The sequence below is a fragment of the Drosophila rhopaloa genome, unplaced genomic scaffold, assembly GCF_018152115.1.
Source record: "Drosophila rhopaloa isolate 14029-0021.01 unplaced genomic scaffold, ASM1815211v1 contig_178, whole genome shotgun sequence".
NCBI classification, from domain to species: Eukaryota; Metazoa; Arthropoda; class Insecta; order Diptera; family Drosophilidae; genus Drosophila; species Drosophila rhopaloa.
Window position 1 is genome coordinate 6,949,211 of NW_025335059.1, and position 14,693 is coordinate 6,963,903.

At 42.2% G+C, this 14,693-nt stretch overlaps 1 protein-coding gene across 3 annotated transcripts in view; it reads right to left on the minus strand.

The window, feature by feature from the left end:
- LOC108044776 (protein tincar) overlaps nt 1–14,693 on the minus strand; it is a 62,863-nt gene that overhangs the window by 6,551 nt on the left and 41,619 nt on the right. For all 3 annotated transcript variants that reach the window (XM_044458826.1, XM_044458825.1, XM_044458827.1), the window contains exons 4-7: nt 13,728–14,434; nt 13,186–13,301; nt 8,274–8,508; nt 441–2,225 (exon numbers count right to left, since the gene is read on the minus strand). In XM_044458826.1, the coding sequence (XP_044314761.1) occupies nt 441–2,225; nt 8,274–8,508; nt 13,186–13,301; nt 13,728–14,043 (2,452 nt within the window). In that variant the 5' untranslated portion in view covers nt 14,044–14,434. The remainder of the gene's footprint in view (nt 1–440; nt 2,226–8,273; nt 8,509–13,185; nt 13,302–13,727; nt 14,435–14,693) is intronic.

A 14,693-nucleotide genomic window follows, 5' to 3' on the forward strand; every position in this document is an offset into this window, starting at 1 on the left:
AATTTAAATTTAAATGATCATTATACATTTGCTTACAAATATACATTGTTCTTCGAAATAATACTCCTTCAAAAGTTATGTGTCTTAACTATCTGTCTAATTTACAATTCGGCTGCCAAGTAATTAAATCGTTTTAATAATGAAAGTCTTTTCAAGCTGCTCAATCGGCTTAGGTTATTCTTTTTAGACAAAATGATTATTTAACTGAGTTCGGAAATATTTAATATTTGATATTTTGTATGGCCAGGTATTGGCAACCTGAAGGTTATTATGGCGAAGTATTTTTTAGTTTTTCTAAAGGGTAATTCATAACTTGAAAAGTTAATTTTCGAGGTTAGATATAAAATTCTTCTTTTTCTAATCAAATTCTGTCCCAAGCTTACTGCTCTGCATACATTTTCAAATGGACGAAGCCCTTAATAGTTACAAATTGTACTTACCCGCCAGGAATGTGGGGCAATGGAGGTTGTTCTTGTAGGTGGCACTAAGGTCGTTGAGCAGCGGCGCTTTCACCACCGCCAGGGCAAGTACGAAGCACAAGGATGCGCAGTGGGCGAAGTAAATCCAGGTCTGATGGCTCTTTAGCGTGATAATCGAGCGGTCCCGCATCCGCGTGGCCAGACGTCCGTGCCCGTACAAATACATGACCATTGAAGAGGCCACCACCAAAGCGGTGGACAACAGATACAGGGCCAATGTGACCACGGCGTTTAGGATTAGTCCAGGCTGATGAACTGGCATGGCCTCGGCGTAGATCTGCAGCTTGTATAGATTGGAGACGCCCACATAGCCTAGGATAATGTCCAGGGCAGCCACTACCATCTGGAGGCTAAACACGCAGGCAAAGGCCTTGGAGGTATTCCAGAAAACTGCCGGATAACGAACGGACCAGACCAGCAGGGCGCACAGCAAGTTCACAAACTCTGCGCTTGGTGGTTGGGAGAAAATAGCCACATCAATTGGTTTATCAATGCCGAAGAAGAGCTGCAGCATTCCGGCGAAGCCATCTAGACGGACGTAATCCTCTCCAGGCTTCAGGTTGGTTGGCGCCGCCGAAGGGGCTGGGCTTAGGGCGGGCACTGCCTGAAAATCACCATCCTCCAGCTCGAAATCCTCAGCCTCCTCCGGCACCTCCTCATTGGACTTGGCCACAAATTCACTGGAATTTATATTGGCATCGCCAAGCAAATATTCCGGTTCGATTTCCACACCGGCCGCCCGTTTGGCAATCCTTCGCTTTTGATTCTTCGGTTTGATAGCAATGATCTTCGAATTGGAGGCGGAAACGGGCGTTGAGGGTATGGCCACTTCGGGTAGGACCTCGGGCTTCACTCGATGGATGCTGCTGTCGCGAGTGGTGGTCTCCTCCTCCTGGAAGCTCTCGAGGATTGCCTGCTCGTGCGAGGCCACATGATGGCGGCGTGGTTGCTGCTGCTGCTGCTGCTTGTTGTGATGCTTGTGGTGCTTACGAGCTTTTGCATGGTGGTGATGTGGTTGCCTACTGCTGGTTTGTATCTCAACAGGTTTAATGGTCGTGGTGGTGGTGGTGGTGGTGCTACTGCTAGTTGTCGTCGCAGCCGTGGTTGTCGTTGTCGTTGATGTAGTGGTGGTAGATGGTGTTGTACTGGAGCTGGTTGTTGTGGTCTCTTTACCCAGGGTTCCCAGCTTTTGCCAGTTTTCGATATTTAACTTGCCGGCATCAGTGCTGGTTGTGGTTGTCGTGCCAACTGCGGTTCTTGGCGGCAACTCATCGAATTCGGGCATGATGACGGTTCCCTCTTCACCCATGCCCTCCTCATCCTCCTCGTTTTCACCCCGCATCGCCTCCTCGAGTTCCTGGCGCTCCTCTTCGTCGATATCTTGATTAATTAAATCGGGCACTTCAAAGTATTGGTTCTTGCCCGCATCCAGTTTGGTGGTTGTTGTCTTCGTCGTTGCCGTCGCCTTGGCCGCCTTTCTGCCACTTGCCTTATCGGGTCGTAGGTCGAACAAATTGTTATTGCCCCCGGCCGGCACTCCTCGAATGGCCGTGAACATGGTGTCGTTGAAGTAGTCCTCCTCGTCCTGTTCCAAGCTGTTTGCGGTCAGGTTCAGTCTGTGCTGGTGGTGCTGCTGATGCTGCTGCTGGTGGTGCCTGGGGAATGGTGTGGCTCCCACAACCGACAGGGCCATCAAATTGCGTCGATTGATCACAACAAAGTCCAATTCAGTGGCCCAAATTTGCTCTGCAATGGAAAGAGAAAGGGAGAGTGGGGTTGAGATTGATGGCTGCTCAAGTATAGAGAATTAATTGCTTTGAACTCGGAAGCAGCCAAGTTGCTTTCGCATCTAATTGGAATACATCACGCAGGATTACATGGTAAGCACCTGTTAAGAGCATACGCACACCGCTTGCATAAACATGAGCCTTTCCTCTCTTCCACACCATCTCCTTTCATCTGCGAAGCAATCGTTAATTAAATGAGGCATCGATACTCGCAGGACTTCTATAATCCACGCCCTGTTGATTATTAGATGCGAATGTGTCTGCCTATTTTAGGTGGTTACTTTTTTTTGCTTGAATCGCAATGAATACCAATCAAAGACGAGCCCAATCGATGACCAAGCTAACTGGAATGTACAGACAATAGGGAATGTGGTCGAAAGGCAAAAACGGAAAACAAATCCATTTCTCTACACATCCCATTTCCGCTCGATTTTGCTCAAATGGGAGAACAATGTACAAAATTTCACCATTAGGCATCTTCCCCGGTCAGTTTCGAAGGTCTAATTAGGCGCACATTGAAAACATATGTGCTTCTGAAATCCCCTACTTGCTTTTAGCTTACATTATACATGCTGAACTTCGATGCTTATAACTGAGCTGCAGTGGCTTAACTCTTGCTCGGTGGTCGAGCTTAATATCCATGTTTATTACGGTCAAGCCTTGACTCTTGGATTTATTGGAGTGAGCGGAGGATTGGGGATTTTCCGCAAGGGTTGGTATCACACCCTGTCCCTATGCTTTTAACCAAACATTGGATGTCACAGCGAAGTCGGTAAGCGAATCAGTCGAGCAGATAACTACAGTTATCAGTTTTGGGTCTTCTTAATCAAACTTTAAGAAAATTAAAGAACATTTTTTGTAGAACCTTTGAACTCCTTTAAGCTTGCCAATATGCTCTGCTTTTCCTTTATTGCATTTCGATGGAAAAAATACTTTCAATGCGGAGCGCTTTATATGTATTTTAAAGTTTTAGAAACACAATATTCATTTTGAGCGAATCACAAATTTCTCAAAATGTTTTATCAGTCAATGAATAATTGGCAGATTTGTATTGACAACGAAATCCCTTTGGGATCAAGACAAGTAACTTTTCTGCCTCAAGGAATTCTCCACCTGATTGCTCAGCACAACCACAATACTATTCCTACTCACACAGCTCCTAATCCTTATTAACTCCTCCATCGAGTAACAAATTTGTTTGTCTTAGCCCAGTTAAGACAGTGCTGAACTTTGTGAAGATTCCTGAAGGCTTTCTAATTAGTTTACTTTATGATGTCGCTCATGGCATCATACACATAGCACCTACAAAATGCCCTAGTTGATAATGGAGCGGTAAAAAAAATACAAGAGAAAATTTGCAAAGTTAACACTTTCATAAAATAATTTATTAGTCGAGTTGCTTTAAGGACATTTACCCAGCGGGCGGTTGGAAATAAAAGAAAGCCGCCAAAATGAGAATTGCCGAGCAAATATTAAAGACAATGGCCCAAAAACGAAGGGCGAAAACCAAAAGACACGAACCGAGTCGGGATTACAACAATGGCTGCCATAATAATATGTCGTTGCTGCCGTTGTCGTTGTTGTTATGGCTAAAGACGGTGCTGGCGAAGCGGCAAGTGGCTCGTAAAACCGACAACACCGAAAATCTGAAGATTAACCCGAAGGCCTGCCACCACGTGCCATCATCCTGCCACCCATCCTCCCTCTTGATTATGCCAATGACAATAACACCAACGAGAACGAGCGGCCGAAGGAACGATGTACGAAAGACGCTGGAGCTCTGGGGATAAGAGTAATGAAAATGCGCAAATCCAACTCCAACGACCACGCCCACCGGAGGCGGCGACTTCCCGCTGCGGTAATAGTTGCGATAAGACGGACCCACAATCCACCAACCAACCACCTCACCACCCCGCTCCAATCGCCTGCCCCTTCCTGCAGCTCCAAACTCGCGCTCGTTAAGTCTTTAGCATGAATAATGATAAGTTCTTGGCGGGGAGCAAAGCCAATGTACAGTGGCGGTCACAAAAATAGCTCTCTTGCTTTTATAAACCTAGGTTCTTTGCCACATTCGTAGCCAAGGCTACTTCTGCTTGAAATTTTAGTTGTGTTAGCGGAATTTTCTGTTATAAGGCAAATAATGATAATTATTTTTAGACTTGGAAAAAATAAAAAGACATTAAACCAAAGAATATTAAATGAAATAAATTCGGACGTTCCTGATACCCTTATTAGTTTGACCGCCATTGTGCCAGGGGACCACCCCCATCGGACCATCCTGGGCCAATGTCTTGAACCACTTCCGGAGCACCCGTCGAGAAAGCACCCATCCACGAGGCTCGTGGTAATCTGAGCCAGCCTGTTTAGCAGCCTTTTATGCGCTTAATATGGCGCTGGACTGGAGCCTTCTTCTATCCATCCACTTATTGCTGTTTTTCCCGCCCATTCTCATCTGAATTTTCATTTGTTTTTCGCCAGAGATGTCTGCATTAATTATTTATGAGTACAGGATGGCGTATAAGTGATTTCGCCATAAAATTGTCCTTCCAAGTGATTTTTGTGTCATCTATTAATGAAATTAATTAATGAATTGTCGCCACCTCCTCTTTTTGCCCTTAAACACCATATTTTTTTTATTTTTCATAAATTTTTTTTGGCCAACAACAGCTGCAGGCTCTAGGAAAGTTTTTATTATAATATTTTAATAAGTTTTCTTTTACTTTGATATGTAAATGAAGCAGTTTGTTGGGACAGTGGGAAAGTTTAGCAGAGGATGAACAAATCTTAGAGATATCTTTGGCATAGTTAAGGGGGTACAGTTGTATGGAATGGTTTTGCGGAAAAAGTAATGATGAAGTCACTTCTTTGGGATAATCTTCTCAATGTTTTATCTTAGCCACCTTACTTTTATAGGTTTCTCATAAAGCCATAATTTGCTGCTTCCCAAGCAAACTCTGCGTATACGCAATTTCCCCAAAAGCTGTTAAAGTTCTGGCTGAATTTAATGAAACGTAATCATGAAATGCATTTGTGGCCACATTTTCCACTCCTTTAATGGCCTTTCCTTGCAGCTTTTTATGCGAGTTGGGCGAAACTTTTAAAAGCGTTTTTTATGATTTGCTCCGCCTAATTGCTTCATCTTTCTGTGGTCCCGATTTTATGCTAATATAAAAGTTCAGTTCCCTCCCACTTATTAGTTTCCAACCAGCCAATCAGTGGCTGTCAATCAACTAGCAGAAAATTTCTAATTGCCGGCTGAAAATCATAATTCTCAACTTACAGCCATAAGCGCATCATCGACCGGGCCGACAGGCCAATCTTGGCAGGCTTAAGTCTTTAAGGATGTCAGAGGCGTTGACAAATTACGAGGGACAAGCGGGCAAGGAAAAGGGCAAAAAAAGAAGAGAACGGAGAAAATCCAGGCAGCCAGCCAGCTAGCCAGCAAACCGAGCGTGAAAATGGCCAAAAGGGGTCGCGCAACAAGGCATTGCACTTAGCTTGACCAGCTGGCCCCTTGACTCCGAGCATTCCATTCCCGTCACCACCCACACCTCCTCTTTTTGGCCAAGTGCAACTTTAGCTTTGACTGCACATTTTATTTGTGCCAATGATTTTCTAATTTAAGAGGGGGGTGTGGGTGGAAAAACAATTTCCCGCCCAGCATGGATTGCACATCGACCACTGCAGAATGTCTGTCAGCGACAAGAGATCGACTTTGTGGCAGCGAACCAGGAGCAGCAGGAAAAACAGCAGAAACAACAAAAGCGACAACGAAATTAATTGAAAAATCACATAGGGAGGACCCACAGCATACAAGTCAGTCAGTCGGGGAGGATTTAAACTCATCTCGTCATGGTTTTTATGATGCCAATCCAACCCAATGCCCCGCTGTCGATGCCACATTTTTAATTTAGTCCGCGTGGAAACGATGGACCGTCGATGCCATTGTCTTCTCGCCCTGCCCACTGATTCACTTCTGTTCTCCGTTTCCCACTGGTTCAATAAACCGGCGAACAATTCCGGACCAACTGCTGGCCAGGGACTCCAGCTTGCATCCACTTTAAATGTAGTAAATTTTGATTTGCCTGCCAACGCTGCTGCTATAGCTTTCCATCATCGTTTCAGCCATCGCGTTTTTTTCCTTCTACTATTACAGCCGCCAGTCCCATTTGTGGCCATTTAGCGAAAGTTTTTTACAATAAGGGTATGTGTATTTTGTAAAGCAGCTTAGGAAGTTGGAAATGAGTTTAAAGCCTATTTTATATTTAGCAATTTTAATGTAAAATTTTGGTCGAAAGGGTAAATACTCAAATTGGGATCGGGATCTAATCAAAAATGTTACGAAGAAAAACTGTAAAATCATTGCAGTAACATAACTATAATAAATTATAGATTTCATTAAGGTGTAAAATTGAGAATCAAAATAAATTTATATTTTAATATCCACTTGATTTTTTGAAATAATTTCCAGAACATATATTTAAAAAAATATTGTTGTTTTATAGATAGGCTTAGCAAATTACCAATAAGTTGAATAATCAAATGAAATCCACAAAACGTTTTAGGGGACATATCCATTCGCCCTTATCCAACTTATTTAAAGTTCGCCGCCATTACTTTTTCCGCCTGTCATTAACTGTGGAATTAGTTTACTGTGCTGCGACGACGGCATCATGTGAGACTCGCCGATCCGACTGTACACAGAAACAGAAGGGCAAACACACGAGGAGCTCCTGGGATGATATACAAACAGAGGCCTGCCGATGTGGCCCAGGACTCATTCGACTGGTGTCCTGCTCACAGTTGGCCAACATTTGCTCAGTTTTGGGTCGCTTGGCTGGCTTTCGCTGTTGCTGTTGCTGCTGCCTGCCTTGTTATTAACATGGCTTATTGCTGGCCATAATGGGCGCACCTCGTCCCTGTCAACCAGTTTCTCCTTATATAAGTATATGTGTGTGTGGAGTGAGTGGTGTTTGCTCCTGCGGTTGTTAGCCTGTGTGCTCGCTCGTTCGTTTGTATTTTTGTTTGCCGAGCGGTCGTGCAAGTGCACACATATGTATATACCGTAGATGTTTGGCCAGCAGATTTCCCCAGCGATTGCCTTTGAAGCTGCTGCTCCAGCAGCTACTCCTCGGAATTTTTTTGAGCTTCCCCCGGAAATTCCCCCAAGTTCACTTTGTTAAGCGTCCTTCGGAGCATCCTAAACTTCTTGGTTAAACAGTTTGCCATAGCCCTTAACATATGGCAACGATTTTAAATTGGCCTGCTCACTTACCCCACCTCCGTTTTCTCCCAAAGGAGGATGGAAATTGCAGACAATTTCAGTTCGTTTTAAGCACAATAAATTAAATTAAAACACCGAATGGCCAGCGCAATTGTGAATTGATTGCATCGACAATGGAAATTATGATTGATTTAAAGCCCACCCCCACTCTCCCCAGCCGGAAAACTGTCTGCACTCATGTTCGTTTTAATAGTTGTCATCAGCGACAGCGCCAGTGTCATCGCACCATCAATATGACAATGTACGACGTGGCGTATGCTTGACAACAATGAAAGTGGGGATAAATGCATTTCGTGCTCTGCAACATTGTGCACGGGTTATTCTCTTCTTGACTGCCCCCGGCACTTCCCCTTCCGCGGGAAATGAATAATGGAAATGCAATAAAAACAGCGATGAAAATGACTCCAAGGGAATCGAAACTTTCAGTACCCTTTTTGAAAATATTTTTCCTAGTACTAGTTGCATCTGTAACAAATTGTTTTGAGATTAAGCAAAGAATTCTTAAGGCAAGATATGCAGATCAAAATTACTATATCAATTTAATGCAAAGAAATTATTTGTTGCATAACTGAAAGTCAATCACCGAAAGTGCACATCTGGAAATAAAGCAACATGGCGTCAGTTTCCGGCAGTTTCGTATTGCATCGCTTCTGCTGCATACTTATGGGCTGCTTCCGTTTCTGATTTCACAATGTGTATGTGCTCTTGGTTAATTAAGCTCACCTTTTGGCAGCAATCCGTTCTCAATGATTCGAGCCTCGAGCAGCAGGCGCGGCAGGAGCAGGCAAAGGGCAATCAGGATGTGGACGAAGGCCGCCGTAGGTCCGCCGTGGGTCCAAAGGGCTCGAAGGGTGCCACCGCGCGACTCCTCCTCCAGGCCATCGTGCGGAGAAAGCGTGCACCGGCGCTCCCTGGCACCGGTGGCCAATTTGATGCCGTCGTTTGCTAAGTTGCCAACCTGTCGAGTAGTCCACAAAATTCAAGATTATTTAAATGAAATATATATTCGAGTACTTTTGGTCCTCAGCAGATTCAGTGGGCTGTAACAGGGGAAATAGTTCGCATATGCAAATGATCTGCCGAGGGGAGGATTAAATTAGGCAGAGCCAAGGACTTGGCAATGAATGCTTATTGATTCGACCTCGCTTTCGCTTTTGCCTCACGAGCGGAAATTGAAAATTTCCCAAGACTCACTCAACTTCCTGGCAAATGTGCATGCATATGCAATTTAATTTTCTCTAATATACGGTAGAATAACAAATTAAAGCACAACTGCTAGAAAACAGCACATTGTAGCTTTTGAAAACAATAAAACAAATAATAGCAGAACAAAAGTAATAAAAAAATATAAATTGTTGCTTTTCCTAAAAAAAAATGCAACAGTTTTATATCAACAAAAGTTTAAAGTTTTTTTAGGTCCATTACACACAGTTAACTATATTCATGATTTACCGCTTTCAATTTACAAAGTGTACAAAAAATCAAAGATAAATAAATTAAAAAAAAATTAAATTATTTAAAGATAGATGAATTTAACAAAAAGGTGTAAATTAGTAACGAAGTATAAAATGAGTATTTATTAGGCTGAGTCAATAAGTTCACCAATATTTCAATTAGCTTAGGATAAGTATCAATTAGTCTTTAAATATCAATACTGTCGTGAATTATATTTCACTTAGCTTAGGTTAAGCATCAATTATTCTTGGAATATCAATATCGTCGTGACGTTGACTACAATAAATATGTATGTGAGGATTAAATTTATTTTAAAAAATATTAGACAATCTTAGGCTGCAAAGGATTTATTATATTTGATGTTGATTTGCCTTTGCTCGCGTTTCTCACAATCAATGGCATCTACTATTTTCGATGAATAAATTACTCAACTGTGAATATATCAAGCAGGAAAAGCATTCCATAATTGCCTGCGAATGAAAACAAGGACTGTCAAAGTGATGTCCTTGGTTGACCGCACACCAGTCCAACTGCGCGACGGACAATTTAGTGTACTCGTCCCTTGGGCCAGAGGCAATTAACAAAAAAATATTCACACATAAAAACGACTAAAAGAGCGAGAAAACTTCAATTGAACATGTGTAGAGCAGAAACAAAAATCCGCACAAAAAGTGCTTTTGTGTTTTAATGCATTTTTTATGCGCTCAAAATGCGAACACATCGCGATTTGAGCGACAGAGTGAGAGAAACCAAAGCATTGCGCATACGACGCGTTGGCGCATAAACAACAGCAACAAAATAAAGAAAACGTTGCACGTGACAAATGGCGAAATGAAATATTTATATACGCGCACCCATGCAATATACATGCATCTATTATTTCCCATATATATTCTCACGCTCCCTCCACATTTATTTGCGCGAGCTGGAAAAAAAAGAGCATTAAAATCACGTGCACCATACATATATAAATAAATGCGAGCTGTCGGGCTTTTAAATTAAAAACAAGCAGACATCAGCATGATGAAGGAGCTGAATCTGAATCAGGATCTGAAGCAAAAACACCAGGAGCAGAAAATGGAACTCGACTCGTTCACTTTGTTTTGCAGCGCTCCGGTTTCGGTTTTGTTTCGTTTGGTTTGGTTTTGGTTTCGCCTCGTTTCGGGATACAATGATTGCAATTTGCAAAAAGTGAAGTGCATTCAAAGTGCATACGGGGAGCGGGAGATAAGTTGAGTGCCAGACAGATAATACATTTAAATGTGCCAACATTTCGCAGTTCCCCCACCGCCGGCGAATCATCTCTAAATCATGTCACTGCATGCACCTCCTCATTAACGTCTTAGACGATAAAAGCCTCTAGGATGAGATTTCAACTACAAAGGAAAACACATTTTGAAAGTTAAAATAGTTTCAAAAAACATCTTCAAAATAACACAAGTTTTTAATTCTACCAACTTATTATTAAAAAAGAAATGTGGATAAACGTATAATCAGCTTTATACAAGAGTCAGCTTAAATAAAAGAAAGGAAATCATTCTAACAAACATGTTCTCTGCACTTATACACCAACTATACTGGACGAGCTCGCTTCCGGCATTTAAAAGTTATTTGCTTGGAGCACCTCAGCCAATGTTGGTCAACCATTTCGTTAGGGACCCACGCCGCATTGGGTGTGTGGTTTGTCCTGAAACCCCGTCGTTTCATTCGATTAATTTCAAATGCTGTGCAAATATGAAAGTCGCAAAGTTTTCGCATATCGTTGTTATGGTTGTGACAGTTTGCCAACTCCGTGGTGGACATGCTCTTTTGCCCGTTTTACCCAGATTTACCCGGCTTTGATGAGCGCTCTTCCCACTTTTTCCAATTGCCCCAAGCCTTATCGGTCGACACATACTCGTACCCCGAGGAATGAACGTAATTGTGACTGGTCTGGTGGTCTGGTGGTCTGGTGGTCTGTCTGCTGGCAAAAAACTAAGCAAAACTATGAACTTCTGGTGCTGCTCCTGTTGCTCGTCCTGATTTCGGGACTCTGGTTTCTAGTCTCTGCCAGGGTCCTGATAGCCACGCCTCAATGGTCAATGTTGGGATTGTAGTTTGCAACCAATTTCTGTTCGTTGTCGTTGCTGTTGCCTTTTATTAAACGTTCGGTGACGTGTGATGAAGCCCTTTCCCCGGCCTGACTTTGTTTTTTTACCACCCCTTCCCTTTGTCACACTGCTCGTTGGCGGTTTTCGGTTTTCAGTAGTTTTCCCCCGCATTTCCCCACGCTTTCCTCGCTTTTCATCAGCCTCTGTCTGGCCGCTGACTGATAGGCAGCTTTTGCCAGCATTTTTCGACTGCTCTTGATGATGTTGTGTTGTTGATGCCGCTGCCGTTTTTGTGGCTGTCTGGCCGCAGTAAAATAAATATTTGCATACAATTTGTATACTCTTTTGTAGTGTAAAAAAATTCACGCAGAGATTTTTGTGATCGGTCCATGAATATTTATACGGAAATCAATAAAAAGTTGAAAAGCTTCGATTATTTTTCAGTGTAAGGAATCAGCAACAAAAATATAAAAAAACTATGATTTCAAATTGATTTTGCATAGCAACAATTAATAAATCAATAAGCTTTAATAAACTAGGTTTAGACAACCACCATATAATTAATGTTCTTTCGCATTTTAAACCAATGACTTCCATTTGAAAATAGGTATTGACAGCAGAAATAGCCATTCATTTTGCGAAATCCTTAGAAAAGTATCAGAAAGGCCGACAATATTTTCTGATTTGTTATCGACTTGACTAAAATCTAAACATTCTAACAAAACTTATTTAACCGAAGCGCTATACTTATATACCCAAACATGTGGGCTAACAATATCTCCGTTACCAAGCCAATACCCTTTCACCAAGAGGAGTATAATCAACTCTTCCTGGGACATTACGCTACGTAGTTAATGGAATTACGTATTTGAGGACCGAAGGGGATGGTCGTCAAAGGAGGACAAGTGACGCCGCTTGGAGCAGGCCGACTTCCTGTGATAGGAAACATGGTCAGTCTGCTGTCACAGCCAATGGACAGCCTGTGGCGGGCCATTCACTCCACTTCGAATCTCCCACACTAGTTTCCAGCAGCTTCCTTCCATTTCGCTTGTTTTAAAAACAAGCCAATTATTTGTGAAAACTTTCAGATAGAGCGGGTCCTGGGAAAAACAGATATGGGGACGTAGACTTGGAATGACAGTCACAGAGGCAAAAACAGTTAAGAAAATACCATATTTCATTTCTTCTTCCATAAAGCAATAGCTAAATTTGTAATTGCTTAGTTGATAGTACTACAGATTGTAAATTTGTTGAAGTCAAAATGAATTGGTTAAACTATTTATTGCAAAGAAAATAATTAGAAGTCCAAATTTTATGTCTTAATTTCAGGTCAAATGTTGTATGCTTTGTGGGACTGCAATTTTTTCAGTGCAGAGACCCCTAACTCCCGTTTCCGTACCTCTCTTCATATCTGTCTTTCATTTTAAGTGGCTTTTACCAGAAACAAGGAGTGAAAGAGTAAAAGGTGGTAAAGAAAATGCCGTTTGTCGGTGATTGTATTTTTCTATCGAGCTTTTACCATCATCGCTTGCCGTACACTCTATAAATAGATGATAAATAAAATACAAACCAACTATGTACGAGGTATGGGAACCACCAAGAGGGAAATGGACAAGGGAAAACCATAATTGCATTTATTATGCTGATAAAAACAGAGACACTGGGAAAGGGGTGAAAGGAGCACACTCACACACAGGACCCACCAATGTGTGTCCTGGGGAAGGCATAACCACACGACGAGTGTCCATGTGTGCGTCTGTACTGTCAGCCATTTTGCGGATCCTCTGAAAAGGACCCGCAACGTATGCTGCTCCTGGTCCTGCTGATGCTGCTGCTGCTGTTTTTGTTTGCAAATAAATTTAATAACGAGAATAATGCCACTAAAAATAATTCACACAAGCACAAAGAGCAGAATACAGGCGAAATGGAGCCACTGCAGCGGCCGAGACAGCAAAAAAATTTAATTATTGAGTGCAACCGAGTACACTCGCGTAGATAGAGGACACTCCCGTATACAGTTAATTATTGCAGGAGCATGATCCCGGTTAAAAACCCATTGGAACAAAGCGGCCACTACAACAGCCACTCACCTTAAACACGGCCGAAGTGAAAAAGACTGGCAACAGGATAAAGACCACTCCAGAGAGTACAATCTGCAGATTTAGTTCGGCCACGGGCTCGATTTTCCAGGGTATCAGTGAGCAGCCTGCAAAGATAAAAATAAATAAAACAGACAATTTAAAATGACAATTGCTTGAAACTTTCTACCCGCAAAATGTGCAATAAACTGCAATCTCTTAATCTCCAACATGAACATACGTTCATATGAACGTATTTAATTGTTAACACTACTAGCAAATGAATAATAAAATAAATGTCTCGTTTGACAATGTATATTGCATTTCAAAGAAATTTTGATTAAAATATAAAAGTTATTCGAATGGGAGGTAAGCTAAATTTATGCTGTTGAGAATACTAAACAAAATAAAAAGAATTATTTATTTTGCTGTTAAGAATACCACAAAGGAAAAGGATGCATTTTTTTTCATTTGCAGATATTTGACAAAAACAATATGAAAGCTATCTGTAAGGTTTTAAATAAAGCAATAACAAAATTGTTGCGTAAACTCACCCAGGAACCTGTAGGCCCCATGCATGGCCAGGTATCCCTGGAACAGGGTGAGCAGCACCCCGTACCAGATGGACCAGAGCGAGTTGAGGTGCAGATAGCTGCCGGAGTCGTGGCCGGAGTGCTGGAGGCTGGTGTAGCGGCTCTGGTGGCGCTTCGACTTGATGTACTTGGCCTGCAGCTGCTGCTGCTGTTGGGTGAGACTACTGCTGGCTGTGGTGGCAGTCGTCATCACCGAGTTGCACAGACTTGAGTTGTGGCTGCCGCCGCCTCCAGAGGAGACTCCGCCGGCTGCAGATCCTTGGTGCTTGCCTCCCATTCTCGCTGGGGGATTCGACTTTGTTTGCCTTTCAATGCTCCTCCACTAGCTTTTGTTGCCGCTACTCGGGTTTTTATCGCTCAGCGCGACAGCGAATAATGTTGACAATCAATTTCTGTCTATCGCCCCGCACTATTTGTATTGATTTTGTATTGATTCTGAACACTGATTTTCTATTTACTCAAGTGCTGCTGCTGCTGCTGCTGCTGATGATGATGATGTTGCTGCTGCTCATTGTTTTGGGCATTTCCCATTCCAGTGGCTGGCGGCGTGGATAATATTTGTTCGCTGATATGGCTCATTATAGCGTCCAACAATTCTATTTGCTGGCGCATATTTGTGGAAATTCGTGTCGTTTTCCCACACTTTGATTGACACTGATTTGCTGTGTCTGCAATCACAGAGGAAAAATAAATGCGAAAATCAGTTGTGGTGGAAATAAATCACATAAATATTTGGGAAATATAAATAGCTTAGCTTAGAGATTGAAATGATAATTAACCCTTCAGTCACAGATTAAACCAAAATATTTTTAAACATATATTAATTTAATTTGAATATATCCAAAATATATAGTTGTAAAGCATTTCGTCAAATTGTCAAATCATCAAATAAATACTAAACAAGTCGCAGTTTTATTGTTTTTTTTA